Source organism: Pectinophora gossypiella, chromosome 12 (genome assembly GCF_024362695.1).
Source record: "Pectinophora gossypiella chromosome 12, ilPecGoss1.1, whole genome shotgun sequence".
NCBI classification, from domain to species: domain Eukaryota; kingdom Metazoa; phylum Arthropoda; class Insecta; order Lepidoptera; family Gelechiidae; genus Pectinophora; species Pectinophora gossypiella.
In genome coordinates, this window is record NC_065415.1 from 11,395,393 (window position 1) to 11,413,932 (window position 18,540).

The 18,540-nt window shown below is 43.4% G+C and overlaps 1 protein-coding gene across 1 annotated transcript; it reads left to right on the top strand.

Annotated features, from left to right (window-relative positions):
- The first annotated feature begins 341 nt into the window (after positions 1-341).
- Positions 342-4,600, top strand: LOC126371194 (toll-like receptor 7). Its single transcript, XM_050016442.1, has one exon. The coding sequence runs from the start codon at positions 502-504 to the stop codon at positions 4,240-4,242; it is 3,741 nt and encodes a 1,246-aa protein (XP_049872399.1). The 5' UTR covers positions 342-501; the 3' UTR covers positions 4,243-4,600.
- The last annotated feature ends 13,940 nt before the right edge of the window (positions 4,601-18,540 follow it).

Genomic DNA, 18,540 nt, shown 5'->3' on the forward strand with positions numbered 1-18,540 from the left:
ACTAAATGCAAAAATAGATCACTTTGCAAACAAATTGCATTTTGTAGAGCCATCTCTTGTAATTTGTATTCGTTTTGCATTTATATTAGCGACAGGAACTACTTTATTTATTGCTTTACTCTATATCCTCGTGCAATAATCAAGTAAATTCGTGCATAATATTGTCCTTATACATTAACTAAGTGGCCTATCCACCTCGTCTAATAACATTAATGCGAGCGAAGTCACGTAACGGTTTCCGTTTCGTACAAAAGTCGAAAACTACGAGGGGTACTTAGTATGCGGCAATAGAAATGCGATGGTGTGCGGCGGGTGTCGGGCCTGTGGGGCCTGAGCGCGGCCGCCGCGGCAGTCGCGGCCGAGCCACCGCGGGGGGAGCGCGCGTCGCCACCTCACACACACATGCCGCGCCGCGGCACGCGCGCCGCCGTCAGCTGACCGTGCTCGCGACGCCCGCGATACACTCGTTCATGACTACGATTGAACAGTGACGAAAATGTTATGGACGCAGTGTTTAAAATGATGATCGGCGTGATATTCTTTTGTTTAGTGATGGGCGCGGTGCTTACGGAAGCGCCGGACGGTGATGCGTGTTTCCGAGTGGGAAGCGACTCGGTGCAGTGCAACGTCCGCGCGCTGTCCGCGGACGGGGACGCGGCGGCCGCGCTGCACGGCGACGCGGCGCGCCTCCGCCTCGCCTGCCGACCGCTGCCCGCCGAGAGCACGCTGCGGGATCACCACTTCGGCCGCATGCACGGCCTCGCCGAGATCTCCATCACCGACTGCAGGATCCTCCGCCTGCCCGGTAACGTGTTCGAGGGCTTGCGAGGGTTGAAGTCTTTGACTATACGCTCCATGAACGCCGAGTGGGGCAACGATAAAGAACTGGAACTGTCTCTCGGGGCCTTCAACGGTCTCAGGGAGCTGCACACGCTCGATCTGGCCTACAACAACATCAGAAAGATCCCGTCGGACCTGTTTTGCGCGCTGGAAAATATAATTTCGCTCAATTTGACGCGAAACAAGATCAAATTTGTCGACGAACTGGGCTTCGGCCACAAATGTGGGTCGACACTGCAGACGATAGACCTCAGCCACAACGACATCATGTCCCTGCCGGCCGACTCGGAGATCTTGCACCTGCGGCGCTTGACGCAGCTCTACCTGCAGAATAATAAAATAAACGAGTTGCCGTCGGAAGTGTTCAGTGACCTGTTATCTTTGAAAGTGGTAAATCTTTCAGACAACGCTATAAAGTATTTGCCCGAGGAATTATTCTACAACACGAGGGAGGTCCGTGAAATTTATATGCAGAATAATGAGCTGGAAACCGTACCCAAACGGATATTTAATCGGTTGGAACAATTGCTCGTTTTAGATCTTTCGGCAAATAAATTGACGAGCGACCACATAGAAGATGAAACGTTCGGTGGTCTAATAAGATTAATCGTGCTCGACCTGTCGCAGAACTCGGTCACGCAGATCACACGCAACATGTTCAAAGATCTGTTCTTTTTGCAGATACTTAATTTAAACAACAACTCTATAGGGTCCATTGAAGATAACGCTTTTTCCCCTCTTTTTAACTTACACACTTTAAACTTGGGACAGAACAAACTACATACTATCGAGCACCATGTATTCAACGGTTTATTCATTTTGAATAAACTTAATTTAAACAACAATTTACTGTCTTACATCGGTGAAGACGCTTTCAGAAATTGCTCCGACTTGAAGGAGTTAGATTTAAGTTCCAATAAGTTGACGAAAGTGCCCGAAGCAGTTTTGCAATTACCGTTCTTGAAATCATTAGATTTAGGGGAGAATTTATTAACTGAAATTACGAACAGCTCATTTCAAAATTTAACGCAGTTGACGGGTCTCCGCTTGATAGACAATCAGATCGGAAATCTCACAGCGGGAATGTTCTGGGGGTTGCCCAATTTACAAGTTCTCAATATGGCCAAAAATAAAATACAGTCAATTGAGACGGAAACCTTTCAAAAGAACGTGCAATTGGAAGCCGTTCGATTGGACAGCAACTTCATTTCTGATATAAATGGTGTTTTCGTCTCGTTGACAAAGTTGTTATGGTTGAACCTATCCGAAAACCATTTGGTTTGGTTTGATTACGCATTCATACCGGCAAGCTTGAAATGGTTAGACATTCACGCTAACTTTATTGAAATACTCGGGAACTACTATAAAATACAAAAGGAGCTTCACGTCAAAACTTTGGACGCGAGTCATAACCGTTTGGTGTCGCTATCTGCTCTGTCGATACCAAACAGCGTGGAGCTGCTGTTTATAAACAATAACTTTATCTCGAGCATAGAAACAGACACGTTTTTCGAGAAGAGTAACTTGACCCGCGTCGATATGTATGCCAATGAGATTGAAAGCTTAGACATAAATAGTCTGCGTGTTTCGAGAGTGCCTGACGAGCGAGCATTGCCAGAATTCTACATAAGCGGTAATCCCTTCCGCTGTGATTGCACAATGAAATGGCTCTTACTCATTAATTCCGTAACCTCTCGGCAATATCCGCGTGTCATGGATTTAGAAAATGTTATTTGCAAGGAGTCTTATGTCCGTGGCGTTAAATATCTTCCAGTCAGCTCTCTACATATCAAAGATTTTCTATGTAAATATGATTATCACTGCCCAGACGATTGCGATTGTTGCGATTTCCATATATGTGATTGCAAAACTGTGTGCCCTAGAAATTGTTCTTGTTATCATGACTCGACAAGAAGTACCAACGTTGTCGATTGTTCTGTAAAACAGTTAAGACATATACCGCAAAACTTGCCTATTGATGCTACGCATATATATTTAGATGGCAATGTCTATAATGAACTCAATGAATCTGTTTTCGATCCAGTGCGCAAAGCTCTTGTCTTGTATTTGAATTCTAGCAATATTGTGACTATAAATAACAACACTTTTAGTAGACTCAGTGATCTCAGAATACTTCATTTAGATAATAACAAATTAAGGCAATTACGAGGACTTGAGTTTTCCAAGTTGAGCAATTTGAAAGAATTGTATCTTCAAAGTAACGAAATTGAGTATATATTTAACGAAACTTTTTCTGTTTTGGGAGCTCTAGAAGTTTTACGCCTGGATGGAAACAGGCTCATGAACTACGGACTGTGGCATTTGGACAATAATAAAAGACTACAAACATTGTTTATCGGCAATAATCGATGGTCCTGCGATTGTAAATACTTACAAGGTTTTCTCACTTATGTATCACAGAACGCTGAGAAGGTTATCGATGTCAATAACTTGTGGTGTCTGAATGAGAACGTGAGCCCAGCGAAAAAGCCATTGAATTTAAATGTGACAGTTTGCAGTGAAATAAGCGACAGCTCGATGATAAGCGCGTTCTTCGTCTCCCACAACCTGCCATTACTGGCCTCCGCATTGACTGGGTTCATGCTTATTTTATTAATATTAGCGTTAGTATTCACATTTAGATACGCTTGTAGAATGTGGTTGTATTCGAATTGCGGCATTAAGCTCTCTCCTCTAACGGGTTTCGAGGACGCAGATAAGCTTTATGACGCTTATGTTTGTTATAGTCCTAAGGACGAGGAGTTTGTCGTAGAATCACTCGCTCGGGAACTTGAGAATGGTTATCCTTCGTATCATCTGTGTTTGCATTATAGAGATGTGCCTCAGTTCGAGGCTACATACGCGCAGTTCCCCGACCTGGTGGTCGAGGCCACGGAGGCGTCGAGGCGTATAGTAGTAGTTCTCACAAAGAACTTTATATCGACCGAGTGGTCGCAGATGGAGTTTCGTCAAGCGCTGCAGCGCGCGCTTCGAAAGAATCCACATAAATTAATATTAGTCACCGTAGGGCTCGTTCCACGAGATCCGGAATTGAAGTCGTATTTCAAAACGGGTTTGGAGATAACGTGGAAAGAGAAACGTTTTTGGGAAAGGTTACGGTATGCGATGCCTTCGTCAAAGAGGCACGGGCATAAGTTGAAGAGGCTTAATTATGGCAGGAATTCGAATACGTACACAGTAGACGCGTCAGTATTAAATAGTACCTGCCAGACTCTGTGCGGCAAGTCTGCTAACTCTGCTGAGAGGTCGCCCTGCGACCGCCCTCTATCTGAACATATCTATTCCACCATAGACTCGGACTACTCATCCAATGACTACCACGGTCGCCACCAGCCACAGTCCGTGGTCATGCAGCACACAGTCCAAACATACCTCGTATAAAAGATATTCTAAGAATGTCTGTTAAAGGATCTCTTGTTGCTGACCTGTTAAGCCTTAGATAGCCCTAGGCGCTGTACATTGTTTTGTTGTAGACGAATTGAATCGTCCGATGTTGTATATAATATACCTAATATAAACCTGTAATCTATTTCTTATAGCAATGTAACTTTTGTACAATAATGATACCAAATTTTCGCATTTCTACAGAATTGCTTCGTCGTATTTATTACTTTTTTAAATAAACTCTTTTAAGTATTAATTGGAAAGACTGTAAATTATTGTGTAGTTGTAAGTAAAGTTCGATTGGCTGGTGTTTGTATAGCGAAGTACCTAATTAAAGAATTTTACGAATGACAAATATGATTTTTAATGTCTTCCTTCCTCTGTTTGGATATTAATGTCAATGGAGCTGTAAAAATGTTGGAGTGTGTATTAAAAATACATGTTTTATTCTGTTTCCAATTGAGTTTTTACGAGCGAGCTAGAGCAGTGGCAGCTGGTGCGTGTAAACAGAATAAAAATGAGGCGCAACTCGCCGCCATGCTGCTTCCAATACGCCGGAATAAACATTCATATTGCACTCTCGTTTCAATACATATTTTTATGATTCTTTTTGTGTGTCCCTTATGTTTGTCTCTCTTTTGTGTGTGTATTTTGGTCCGCATAATACTGCAGTAATTGCAGGAAAGAGGCCATCCATAGTGATCGGAAAATGGGTAATTAGTCCAAATTGCCTTAGCCCTGCCCGACCGTATTAGTTTTGTTTCCTACGGGAGTTCTTATATTGGGATTCAATCCATGACCACGATTCCCTGTCTGAGAGGTTTCCCTGTCATTGATTAGGGAACCGTTTATTTATCCTGCCCACACCACACACGTAGCAAGAAAGTAGGAACTTTATCTTATTTATATGCAATTCATTAGGGGGATGGAAAATAACTATCAGTTTAGAGGTCATCACGAGTGTTAATTGCTTGTTCAGATATTTATATCATATAATAGGTAGGTAGAATCTAAACAAACGTAGGTAAATGAATGTACTAAATAAATATATGTAACTAAAATTTTATACTTACAATCAATACTAAATGAATCTCATTCTTCTATCGTGTGGGTTGTGAGGTGGACCACCAACCTCATCAACCCTGGTGTCAGGTTTACTATTGAGTCGCCAAAGGCCCCTGACATGACTCACGGCCTCCGTGGTGCAGTGGTTGAGCGTTGGGCGCACGATCCGGAGCTCCTGTGTTAATCCCAGTGGGGACATAACACAAAAATCACTTTGTGATCCCTAGTTTGGTTAGGACATTACAGGCTGATTACCTGATTGTCCGAAAGTAAGACGATTTGGAAGGCGTTAAGTTGTTGGTCCTGATTACAACTTACTGATGTAAGTACTATTATATGAGTCATGTCATTAATCTCATCATTTTAGACGCAATCGGAACAATACGAGTACATACGGCTGTAAAAACTGATGCCGACGCTGTGTGTGTTCTACCTATCTAAAGTTATAGGTACAAGGACGACAAATTACATTTTCGGAGGTAGAGTAATAAAGTGAGTATCGATTTCATGTTTGGACAACGTAAATGTTCGTTACGTATGCCGTATTTGCGATGTCACTGAATGTTGTTACGTAAGAATATTTCTTTTGTATGTAAGAATAATAACATAACAAAAATGCCTTCGATTGTGGCTTTCGATTCTCGCACGTTTTGTAACGTCATTGAGCGGAATTAAGGTTATTCAAGTTAACTCGTGAGGTTATCATTTTGCGTGTGTTGCTGGTAGAGTTTGCAGATTTGTTTAGACTCTGGATGCAATAAATGATATTGCACGCTCTTTTCGTAGTCCTTATGGGTTGCTTTCCTCGTTCGCTACTTCATAGGTATTTATGATTATCGCGGGAAAATGAAAAGGGAATAGAGCCCTATTTCCTTACGACAGCATAGTAGCGCCACAACTAACTAGACCATGGTGTCCCAGTGTGATGTAGCCCGTAGTCTGTCCCTATACTAAGTACTCTAAAAAGTGTCCTATGTCGGTCGTTGGCTTTTTACCCGACTGTCGCGAAAAGAAGGGGTTATGTGTTTAACCGCTATGTAGGTATGTATTACGTATTTACGTGTCGATTTCGTCCAAATTGGTTTAGCATGACAAGGCATGTGTTGCTCTATGTTAAAAGGTGATTAAATACGAACAGACAAAGTTACTTTCCCATTTGTAATATCAGTAGGTAGGTATGTAGGTAAGACCAGGGGTTCCCAATCTTTTTCAACCTGCGGCGCAGTTAAGTTTAGTATTTTGTAACGGCGCCCTGCCCTAGCTAAGTTGTTAGGTTAGGTTTTTTCGAGGGAGATAGGAAAACGCGCGCGACGATGATAAGTACCTACTCTCGTTGTAATTTTAAAATCACGGTCGAAACAGAGTGACACCGCGCTATATTATTTACCGATGCGAGCGCTCAAGTACCCGCGAATATTTGTGGTTTCGAATAATGGTAGAACTTACGGCGCCCCTCTTTTCTTTCTACGGCGCACCAGGGCGCCGCGGCGCACACTTTGGGAACATCTGAAGTAGGTATTTATTGTTAAACCGAGTTGTGCACGTTGACACTGACCTACCTTAATGGTTTATTAAAGAGCGTTATCAATTATGTCTTTAAAATGATATTCAATTAAAATAACTTCAAAATGTCCAATACTATAAAGATAACAGCACAACGACAACCAATGTGTCGTTTCCGGGAATATTCCCATTTTGGGAACGTTCCCGGAAGTAAAAAGGCGCAATACCTAGCCTTTAGCATACCCCGGACACTTCATACAAAACCTCGTTTTACACACAGATTGACATTATCGTACACGCGCGTCTGTGTGTCACGTCTGACGTCATACGAATCGAGTCTAAACTATATTCGAAGGGGGGTGAGGTAAACCTAGCTCAGACGCTGGTGGGGAGCAAGGAGTTGCCGTTCTATACGTAGTACTTATTATTCAAATTGAAATATAATATATCTTTATTCAGTAGGTAACATAGTTACACTTTGAATCGTCAATTTTTACATAACGAACATCTCATCCGCCTAAAACGACTGCAGCTTCTCACAACCTGTATAGCCGGGGAAAAGAAGCTGCAAGAAATCTCGGCACAGGGCCCTAGGCGTTCTTTTAAAAAAAAAACCTTTTTCTATGCCATTAGGCAGATAGCATCAGACTACAAGAAATAATAATTTAAAAAAGAAAGGCAGCCAGTGTCCTTACTTTAGCGAGTTTCATTCCCACTTTGGGAACATTCCAGGGTCCGGACACATCACTGACAACAACGTTACTTCTAAGTACAATGCCTATTATGTTGACTTTATCATAAACGAGTGTCATATAACGTATTCGATACCTAGAAAGAATGCCTATTGTTGTTATCAGTATCGCATTTAGCTAGATGTGTTTTTTTCTTTGACATTGTAGCGTAGGTACCAGTGATGTGTCGTTCCCGGAAATGTTCCCAAAATGGGAATGTTCCCGTTGTTGAAACTCTTTAATAGTAAGGTTTAGTATAAAAATACTTAAGGTCAGGCAAAATCTTCTTCTAGTAAGTGTAAGTGTCATGTCATAAATGATTTGATTTTGATTTGATCTCAAAATTAATTATACTCGTATTTTCCTTATTCGAAAAAAATAGTTTTAGAATTTATTTGGTACTTTTTGATCTAGCTTCCTTTTTTCGGTAGCAACTTACATAGTTATGTTTACCGTAGTATTTGATAGACAAAGAAGAGAAAAGTACATATTTACAAGTAGTAAATATGAGTGCAGTTAGTTATATTAGGGTGTGTCGAGCCCACCCGCAGTAAGTGTGTAAAGAAGGGATTAGGTGGGGATTAACTTAATACGGTTACATACAGCTACTATTTACTCAACAAATGCTGTCAGTTTCCTTTTTGAGGCTTTAGTCATAGAATAAGGAATAATACTACGTATAGAATGGCACCTCTCCGCTCCCCACCAACGGCTAAGCTATGTTTACCTCACCCCCTTGGTATTACTTTACAAATGCGCGTGGACGATAACGTTAATACGTAGTGTCTGTGTAAAACGAGGTTTTTTTGTATGAAGTGTTCGGGGTGTACTTTAGTGATGGAAGTTAGGTTTTCGCCCAGAGTTGTAGGTATGTTAGATACATATCTACATATATTATTACAAAAAGTCATGTCAGGTAGCCCTAACAGGGTGGGTAGACCCACAGGTTAGTCGTCAGTAAACAATGTAAGTATTCAAAGCGAAAAGAAGAATCCATCAGGACTAACACTGGACGGGTTTTATATACACAGATAATTACAAAAACAACATAACATCACATAAGCTCACAACTATACCGCAATGGGGCATTCAGAGCTATGTTCATCGCGAGATGAACTAAGTACCCACACCTCATCGAGCTTTCTCAAAAACATCATACGTTAAACTAGGATATGATGGTGAGTGTCGGGGCATTTGCCCCCCCCACAAGATGGTGCTATGGGCAATCGTCGCCAAGCCGCGGAAGAATGCGAAAGTGTCCCCACTTGGCTTGGCATAACGGCGGTGACATGGACGCCGGGGGGGTTTTAGTCGGTCCGAGCCTCAGTTTCAGTTTTAGGAGGTGCTGCCCCCGCGGCGGTACGATATGCGATAGGCATTTCCCCTCGAAAAAAAAAGGATATAGTGATGAGTACGGTCGCGAGCACTAATATGTATACACTTTGAAACCATGTCACATTAACTTTTTTGACAAATTGAACCGTAAGTCTCATGAAATGTCAAATATGACAGTGCGACAGAAATCAGAATCATTTATTCAACGTAATTATCATGGATAAACTTGTTGAAGGTCAATGTAACATTTTTGAATTTACGTCATTTCGCAAGGTGTTATGGCTGAGGAGAAGAAATGACAAGAAACTGCAACAGCAACACATCTTTTAAATTTTTTTTTTTTTTTTTTTTTTTTTTTGACGTGACTTATTGTAGATTTGCCGCAGATGGCATTAACTACTTGGCCGGACAAATGGGGAGCGCTGAAGGCTCTCACCCGGTACAACGTTTAAGACAACAGGCCTGAGGGTGCCCAGTTGGGCGCGAACCTCGGCTCAGGGCGTCGTCTGAGAGGAAAAATATTTGAAAGAATTAATCGACCCTAGTGGGTCGATAGCGATAAGCGCTGAATGAGGGAAATCGTCGACCACGCCGGCGGGGTCGGTATCGGGGACCTGAAGTGTTTGGTGTCGCGAGCTGATTGGCTGCCTCTATGGCTAGAGTGATCGGGTCGTCGGGATCGTATATTACGTCCTTCGGACGCCGATACTTTTCAGTACCGTCCCTAAGCGGAATGTACTCGGAAGCCGCAACTACCAGGGGATTTGGGTGGTGCGGAGCAGAATCGAAAAAACGTTTGGAAGCTAATTTGAGCCATTGGGCAATGGTTGGCAGACCTAGGTCAATGTGCAGATTTTCATTGCGAAGGAACCACGGAGCTCCCGTGGCTTTCCGCATGAAACGATTTTGTATTACCTGTAGACGGTGAATTTGAGAGGGACTCGCGTGAGCGAAAACTACCCCTGCATAGGTCATGATCGGACGGATGCAAGTCGTGTAGATTTTCACCTTATTCCTAAGGGACAATTTACTTCGCTTGTTAAGGAGACAGTGAAGACGGCCCATTACAAACGCGGCGCGATCGCGCACACGTTTGATATGGGCCTTGAAAGTAAGACGTCTATCTAAGACTACGCCGAGATATTTGACTTGCTCCTCCCAAGGGATCGGCTTGCCAAACATCGTGATGACTTTAAGTTGACGGCGTGACCGTGGCGTGTTATAATAGCCCTTTGAAAAGTACACCGCTGCACTTTTCTCCGGGTTTACCTCGATTCTCCATTTGCGAAACCACTTGCCCAAGGCATTGGCCGCGCGTTGGAGGATTCCGGTCATCATAACTCGACCACGACACGAAGAATAGATGGCTGTATCATCCGCAAATAAAGCTAATTCGGTATTAGGGGATTTGGGAATGTCACTAGTATATAATGAAAATAGTAAAGGGGAGAGGACGGAGCCTTGTGGGACTCCGGCATGTATCGGGTGCGGTGACGAGAGCGTCCCCTCCACGCGGTAGCGAAAGGTTCGATTTGAGAGGAAGTCTCGTATGATGTGCACGAGACGGTCTGGCACTCCCAGTGAATAAAGCTTGTAGATCAAGCCGTTGTGCCAGACTTTGTCGAACGCTTTCGCCACATCGAAGAAGAGCGCTCCCGTAGCGACAGGTTTTTTTTAAGTTTAATTTACTAGATATATGTTCAACAATACGGTGCACTTGTTGAACGCAGGAGTGTTTGGTTCTAAAACCAAACTGCTCTGGTGGAATAAGACTATTGGATTCGGCGTAGTCCCGTAATCTAGCAAATATGAGCCGCTCATAAACCTTCCCCATGGAATTGAGGAGACTTATGGGGCGGTAACTCGAAGGTTCGTTTTTAGGTTTCCCAGGCTTTGGTATACCAATTACAATTGCTTCTTTCCACTGCTGTGGAAAGACGCAGTTGCTCAAGGCGACGTTGAATATTGCCGTTAGTAAGCAGATGAGGGGAGCACCGAAGTTTTTAAGGACACGATTCGTGATACCGTCTGAGCCAGGGGCTTTTCGGGTATGAAATCTTTTGATAATACCTAGTACCTCTTCCTCAGTTACCTGTGGAAGAGGAGGATCGGTGGGAGGTACAGAAGCCCTACGCTGAACTTCACAGTTCACCGTCGAGAGGTACCTACGATCGATAGGGAGAGTGCTGGGCGAGCATTGGGCTTCGAGACTGTCGGCAAGGCATTCGGCTTTTTCGTCATCGTCGAAAGCGGGGGGTTGGTTAGGCCTATTGAGAGGGGGAGTAGGAACAACCGTATCCTTTTGAAGAGACCTAGACAGCTGCCAGATGGCCTGGTGGTGGGGCTCAATGCCGCTCAAAAGATTATCCCACCGATTCTGTCGCATGTCATTTATACGTTTTCTTACAGTATGCTGCAAGAGACGCAAATGACGGCGACATTCCTCGTTGCGATTGGAATCATATGCGCGGGTGGCTGCGTTTTTCTCCGTTAGCAGATCACGGATGTCGGTAGGCAGTTTCCAGCGATGGTCTTCCATCTCCGGAACCTGTTTTGAACTTTCGTTCAAAACCGACCTCACGTGATCCGTGAGGGAGTTAATAGCTGTCGAGGCCTCCTCTAAGGAGGTTATTTCTACTGGGATACTATCTAAGTATACTGAACTGGAAGTCTGGAGGCCTTCGGCCACCTTCTCCCAGTCCAGCACTGTCTTAGGGGGTGCTGGATTATCAGGGGCGTCTAAACGGGAGCCTAGTTTTAATATAACAGGTCGGTGGTCGGATTGTAACTCGTGTAGTACTTCTATAGAACATAAACGTAAGTTTATGTTCTTTAGGAGCGCCAAGTCGAGTATTTCTGGTCTGTGGTTCAAGTCAGGGGGATATCTAGTGGGCTGCAATGGTGTTATTATATCATAATAGAGGGGCTCGGCTAGAGTTTCTAATACCCTGCCTCTTGTGTTTGTTGTTAAGCAACTCCAAGAAAGATGTTTAGCGTTAAGATCGCCTGCAACTATGACTGAATTACTGAGATTAAAGAGGGCTTCGAGGTCACTTCTAAGTAACCTCTTAGAGTTATTAGGAGATAGATAAGCCGACACTAGTGTGATTGGCTGATGTCCTGTCATGCCTACTCGACAGATCGAAGCCTCAATGTCAGTGAGGGCAGGCGGGTCTATGGGTATACAGTGAAGTGACTTACTATAATAAATGAGAGTGCCCCCTTTGGGCGCAAAGATCCTGTCGTTTCGCACTAAATTATAATTCGCCATCTTGGGGTCGCGATTAGAGGGTTTGAGGAAAGATTCCTGCACTAATAAAATATCTACCTGATGATGTTTTACAAACTCGTGAATCTCTGCACGTTGACCTAAGATGCCATCAGCATTGAAAAAACCTATTGTAAGGGAACGCGGTTTGACTCTACTTTTATTCGTACAATCCATTATTAGGCTTTAAATTGGGACAGGGAGTCTACTAAACTGTCGAGTCGACTAAGGACCGACTTAAAGAGAATACTAAATTCCCTAAACTCGTTGACAGGAAACGCAGAGGCCTGAGGGGCCATCGTAGGAACCGAATGAGGCGCAAGAGTGGCTGCAGGAATACCTAAGTTGCTACTAGGTTGGGCGCGGGGAGGATTTGTGGGTCGGACGATTGCCGGGGGACGAATCCATGCGGATGGACGCTGCGGCGCGAGTTTGGTCTGCGTGAGTGGCAGAGCCGGGAAATCGCGAGTAGAGTGCGAGGAAGGGGCCATATGGGCCTTAGTGGGACCGGGTTGGGAAGCTGCAGCGCGGGCTGCCCTTCGGTGGGCTACCTTGTGGTGGGTGCGTGGAGCCTTGGTGCATCCGCGATAGTTCGCAGGATGACCTTGCTGACCACACAGCACACAGCTAGGGGGTTCCACCTCGTTTTTGCCTCTAAGGCAATCCGAGGTAGCGTGATCACCTAGGCACTTTACGCACCTAGGCTTAGCATGGCAATGCCTACTAGAATGTCCGTAAAGTTGGCATCTATGACATTGTGTTGGGGGGCCTCCCTTATGGGGAGTTTCGACTTTGAGGCCAGATAGACCGCAACAAGTCTTCAGGTTGAAGATCTTCTTGCCCTCATCCGTCCTTTCTAATATGACCGTGACCATGTCGTACGGGACCTGGCCACGACCGCGATGCATACGGTGCACCTCGAGTACCGGAAAACCGTTGTTAACAAGGTCCTCCTTAACAAGAGTGGTTTCCCACTCCTTAGGGATTCCCTTTATTATGATACGGAGGATACGTTCCTCCGGGAGGGCGTAGGTATGGAATTGTATTCCTCTACCTTTCAGAATTGTAGTGAGCTTTCTATGCTCAGAAGATGACGGGACTTGGATTTTGATCCCATCTTGAGTCGTGCGGGCGCTGGTGATGACGATGTTTTCCTCTTTCGCCCGAAGGGAGACTTCGTTCCACCTATTTTTTTCCCTCATATACAAGGGCGGAGGGGTAGGACCTTTTGGTACTTCAGTGCCGCTGGTAGCACTTTTACTATTGACAGCCTTAGAAGGGCTGGAAAGGGCCTTAGGGGCCTCGGTGATGGAAGAGGGAATCGACGTTCCCGAGGATGTCTTCTGAACCTTAGCAGGCTCAGATTCGCGGTGACGGCGGGCTCGTTTTCCCTTACGGCCCTCCACGAGCGTGAATATGTCCTCCGAAGAAGACGACTCCACACACTCCGACGACGAATCGGACTCGGCAACGTCCATAAGGACATTGCACGATTCCTCATCGTCACCGGCGAGGAGGGAAGCAGGGGAAGGGGATGACGCGCGCGACTGAGACGAAGCAAGAGACGCGGCGGGGCGGGCAGACGCGGTAGGCCGGGCGGGGCCGGGATACGACGTGAGGGACGCGGCTGGGCCGGAGGTTGCGGGGAGACAGGGTGACGACGCGCGGTCGGCACGAGGACTACCAACGCGGGGCGCGGAAGGCAAGTTTACCGCTGCAACTTGCGGTATTAATCTGCATAACTTAGCGTAGTTCGCGCTATCCGCTGCGATATGCGTCAAAATGATGTCACCGAGTATGGCCTTCAGCTCGGCGCTGTCGGCCATTTTTACGGGACGGCCAATCTGCTATAGAATAATTACCACCGCTTCGCAAAAGCGTTCCTCAGAGAATAAGCGGCACAAGAAACTCTGAGGCGATCGCTCACTAACTTTCGCAACTCGAGTGGGATTGCTCGAGGGTGTGTGAGAGTGAGTTTTGCCTCTTTGGTTGGGGTTAACAAAGAGGATGTGTGCTTATGGTGTGCCCTAAGCTGGTATCCCTTTGCCGATCTTATTGTGCAAGAGGGTTCCTATGCTCTAAGTGCGGAGGGTTTTTACACCCCGAAACACGAAGAGAAAAGAATAAGGGGTAGAGATTGGTCACTCTACCCCGGGTGACAGCTAGGGTCGACTAGGGTAGACCCCAAGGCCGGTGGTTCTAGCCCCGTCCGGGTAATATGCCTGCCTCAAAGTGAGGCAAGCGGACGCCCCAGGGCCACGTCCCACTCAGCTTAGTTAACACCGCAAGGTATCCACTGAGGACCACGAAACTGTGGTTTTAGTTAAAATCGATGCAACTGTAAAATAACAGTCGTTATTTTATCCTTGAAATTTAGATAAGCCAGCAAGTTCTGAGAAGAACTATTGTTGACTCAATGAATGGCGGCAGGGTCACGCCAGCAGGTAGCCGGCAGACAATGGCGGCACGGGGCGCGGGGCGCGCGGCGGGGGGCTGCGGGGCGCAGCGCGGGGGGCTGCGGGACGCAGCGCAGGACCTCTGAACAAACGACCGTTCGGAACGGCCGCTCGACGCATCTTTTAAATCAATGTAGGTATACATTACAAGTTATTTAATAACTAGACGAACACATTCAATACCAGACATTTTTATCATTTAGGTAATCATTAATCTTATAATAAGCTTTTTTACATAAAGTAAGCTTCACGTGAGCTTTAAATTTATTTTCTGACAAATTTAAAATATTATTTGGTATTTTATTGTAAAAACGAATACATAACCCCAAAAAAGATGAATTTAATTCACTTAAGTAATCTAGAATTTTAAAAAACAAGGTTCTAAATTGGGTACATGATATTGCTCATGACTGTACACTAAGTTTTTATTTCCGCCTCACACCTAGAAATAAAATTCAAACCTTTTAAAACATTACCATAGCAACATAATTATATTACTTATAGCTCATATAAAAACTAGACGAATGCCGGCTAGTTGTATCCACGGTTCGTTGCGTCCATTATGTTGGCGAGTTCCATCCGCGTTTGTGTGGAGTTTAAAAAACCGGAAGTGGTATCTCGGGTTGGAATTACGTCAGCATTAGGAAGTTGCGACTCATCCCGGCTATACTAAGTAAAAAGTTGGACATCACCGGTTTCGTTATGTCCCAGTTTTTGTTTGGGTGTGTAGTGACGCTTATTTTGGATGTTTTTCGGAGATCTCAATGGCTGGAGTAAAATTGAAAGAGATTAAGTACTTATATATTTGTCATTAAGTTTTCCGTTAGATCAAAGTTTGGTTACACCAGAATCACGCCTGGTATCTCTGGTCAGAGATACAGTATACAGGGTGTTAGTGACATCGTAACGAAAACTTTGAGGGCTCAGCTTATTATTCTGGTTTAATATCAAGTGGAATTTTCCATTACAAAATATAGAATTGAAAATATAAAAAAAAACTAAAAATAATGAATTTTGCGTCGGAAAATTCCACTTGATATTAACTCAGAGTCATGGTCTGAATCATTCCTCTCAGTATTCGTTACGATGTCACTAACACTCTGTATACACGATATACACCCACTCGCCAGCTATGTTTAAAACTTTAAGTCCCATTTAACCGAGCAGAGATCCTGGATACCACGTTATATCAATTATCTATGATATAATCATGAATTCAATGTCATAAAGGCCAAATTAATTAAAATTAAAAGAGTGCAAGGTTGGATAAATAAAGGCACATACAATCGACTGAATACGGGACGAGGCATCCTTATTGATCTACAAACTTCAACTTTCAATCTTTTAATTTATACAAATTACCTATTTAAGCGATACAGCCGCCATTTGACATGTACCTAGTTAAAAGTCTTTTGTAACTAGTTTCTTTTATTTTGGTGCAATAAAGTATTTTTGTATTTGATTAGGCATAAGTATAAATAGGTATTAAGTTATAAGTAATTTAATTTGTCAACTCTAAAATTCTTCGTTCCTTCACTTACAGTAAGTGCAAGAAAGCGCTTTTAGAGCTGCTAATCTATACTTATAATAAATCTGTAGAGAGGTCAATTCTGTACATTATATATTTTTTCAAAATAACTATCAGGGGGTGATAAGTGATCGATACTGATGCCAAAAATGCAATCAGTAAAATTTTTGTCTGTCTGTCTGTCTGTCTGTCTGTCTGTCTGTATGTTCCTTATAGAAACAAAAACTACTGGACGGATTTTAATGAAACTTGGTACAATTATTCTTCACACTCCTGGACAGGTCATAGTATACTTTTCATCACGCTACAATCAATAGGAGCAGAGTAGTGAAGGGAAATCCTTTTGTATGAAAAACCTAAACCACTCAAGTTAGACGTTTGAAATTTGGCATGAAGGTACCTTAGATACCGTAGAGGTGCACTAAGAAAGGAATTCCCGAAATTCCTACGGGAACGGGAATTAGCGGGAAAATATTTTTGTATGAAAAATCTAAACCATTCAAGTTAGATGTTTGAAATTTGTCATGCAGGTACCTTAGATACCGTAGAGGTGTACTAAGAAAGGAATTCCCGAAATTCCCACGGGAACGGGAATTAGCGGGAAAATCCTTTTGTATGAAAAATCTAAACCACTCAAGTTAGACGTTTGAAATTTGGCATACAGGTACCATAGGTACCGTAGAGGTGCACTAAGAAAGGAATTCCCAAAATTCTCACGGGAACGGGAATTAGCGGGAAATACCTTTTGTATGAAAAATCTAAACCACTCAAGTTAGACATTTGAAATTTAGCATGCAGATACCTTAGGTACCGTGGAGGTGCACTAAGAAAGGAATTTCCGAAATTCTCACGAGAACGGGAATTAGCGGGAAAATCCTTTTGTATGAAAAATCTAAACCATTCAAGTTAGACGTTTGAAATTTGTCATGCAGGTACCTTAGGTACCGTGGAGGTGCACTAAGAAAGGAATTCCCGAAATTCCCACGGGAACGGGAATTAACGGGAAAATCCTTTTGTATGAAAAATCTAAACCATTTAAGTAAGATGTTTAAAATTTGGCACGCAGGTACCTTAGACACCGTAGAGGTGTACTAAGAAAGGAATTCCCGAAATTCCCACGGGAACGGAAATTAGCGGGAAAATCCTTTTGTATGAAAAATCTAAACCGCTTAAGTTAGACGCACTCAGTGAACTGGACTCAGTGACTGACATATCAACGCATAGCCTGAACGGCTAAATGTAGGCATTTGAAATTTGGAAGGGACATAGCTTAGGTACCGTAGAGGTGCACTAAGAAAGGAATTCCCGGAATTCCCACGGGAACGGAAATTAGCGGGAAAATCCTTTTGTATGAAAAATCTAAACCGCTTAAGTTAGACGCTTGAAATTTGGCATGCAGGTACCTTAGTTAACTTAAACCTTAGTTGCAACAGGATATTGCAAAATTCCCACGGAAACGGGAGTTAGCGGGAAAAAAACATTTGTATGAAAAAATCGAAACCGCGTAAGATAGATGTTTTCAATTCAATTCAATTATTTATTGCATTCCATGTAGTACAATGGGGTGTTACATAGGCATAGGAACTAAAACATGGACCCTGTAGGGCACAGCAACGTTGAAGGGAAGAGAGGAAGTGTGTATTAAAATTAAAACTCAATGAACAATCAATTAAAAAAAAATCAATTCAATCAATTGATTCAATCTAGCATGCATGCATACCTTAGTAAATATAAAGTTTATTTTTGGCTGTATTTTGAAAAATGGGAGTTATTGGGAAAAAAATTGTATGAAAAAATCTAAACTGCATAAGTTAGATGCTTGAAATTTGATATGCACTCCCACACACACAAAGATCTCTCTCTTATATAACACGCCACGCGGACGAAGTCGCGGGCAAAAGCTAGTCTGAAATAAAACGAAGTGTGTGTCTGCTCGGGATGCAACAACGTGGTAAACATAAACCTACAAGGCTGCCGCCTTAGCACCGGCGATATAGAATAAGGAATAAAACTACGTATAGAACGGTAACTCTCTGCTCCCCACCAGAGCGTCTGGGATAATTTTACCTCACCCCCCTTCGAACATAGTTTAGACTTGAATCGTATGGCGTCAGACGTCACACACACAGATGCGCGTGTACGATAATGTCAATGTGTGGTGTCTGTGTATAACGAGGTTGTTTGTATGAACAACAATCAGTTCAAAGATATCGACTTATTTTCTGTCAGTAAATTAGGGCTAAAGTCGCAAATATTACAATAATTAAAGGCAGGGTCAACAGGGTTCTCAATTTAAGGTGGCTGTTATTTATGTATATTATATCGTATGTATCTATATTTATATACTATATACATATTTATTCTTAATGTAGCACACGTAAACACGTATACACACTCAAACACACACAC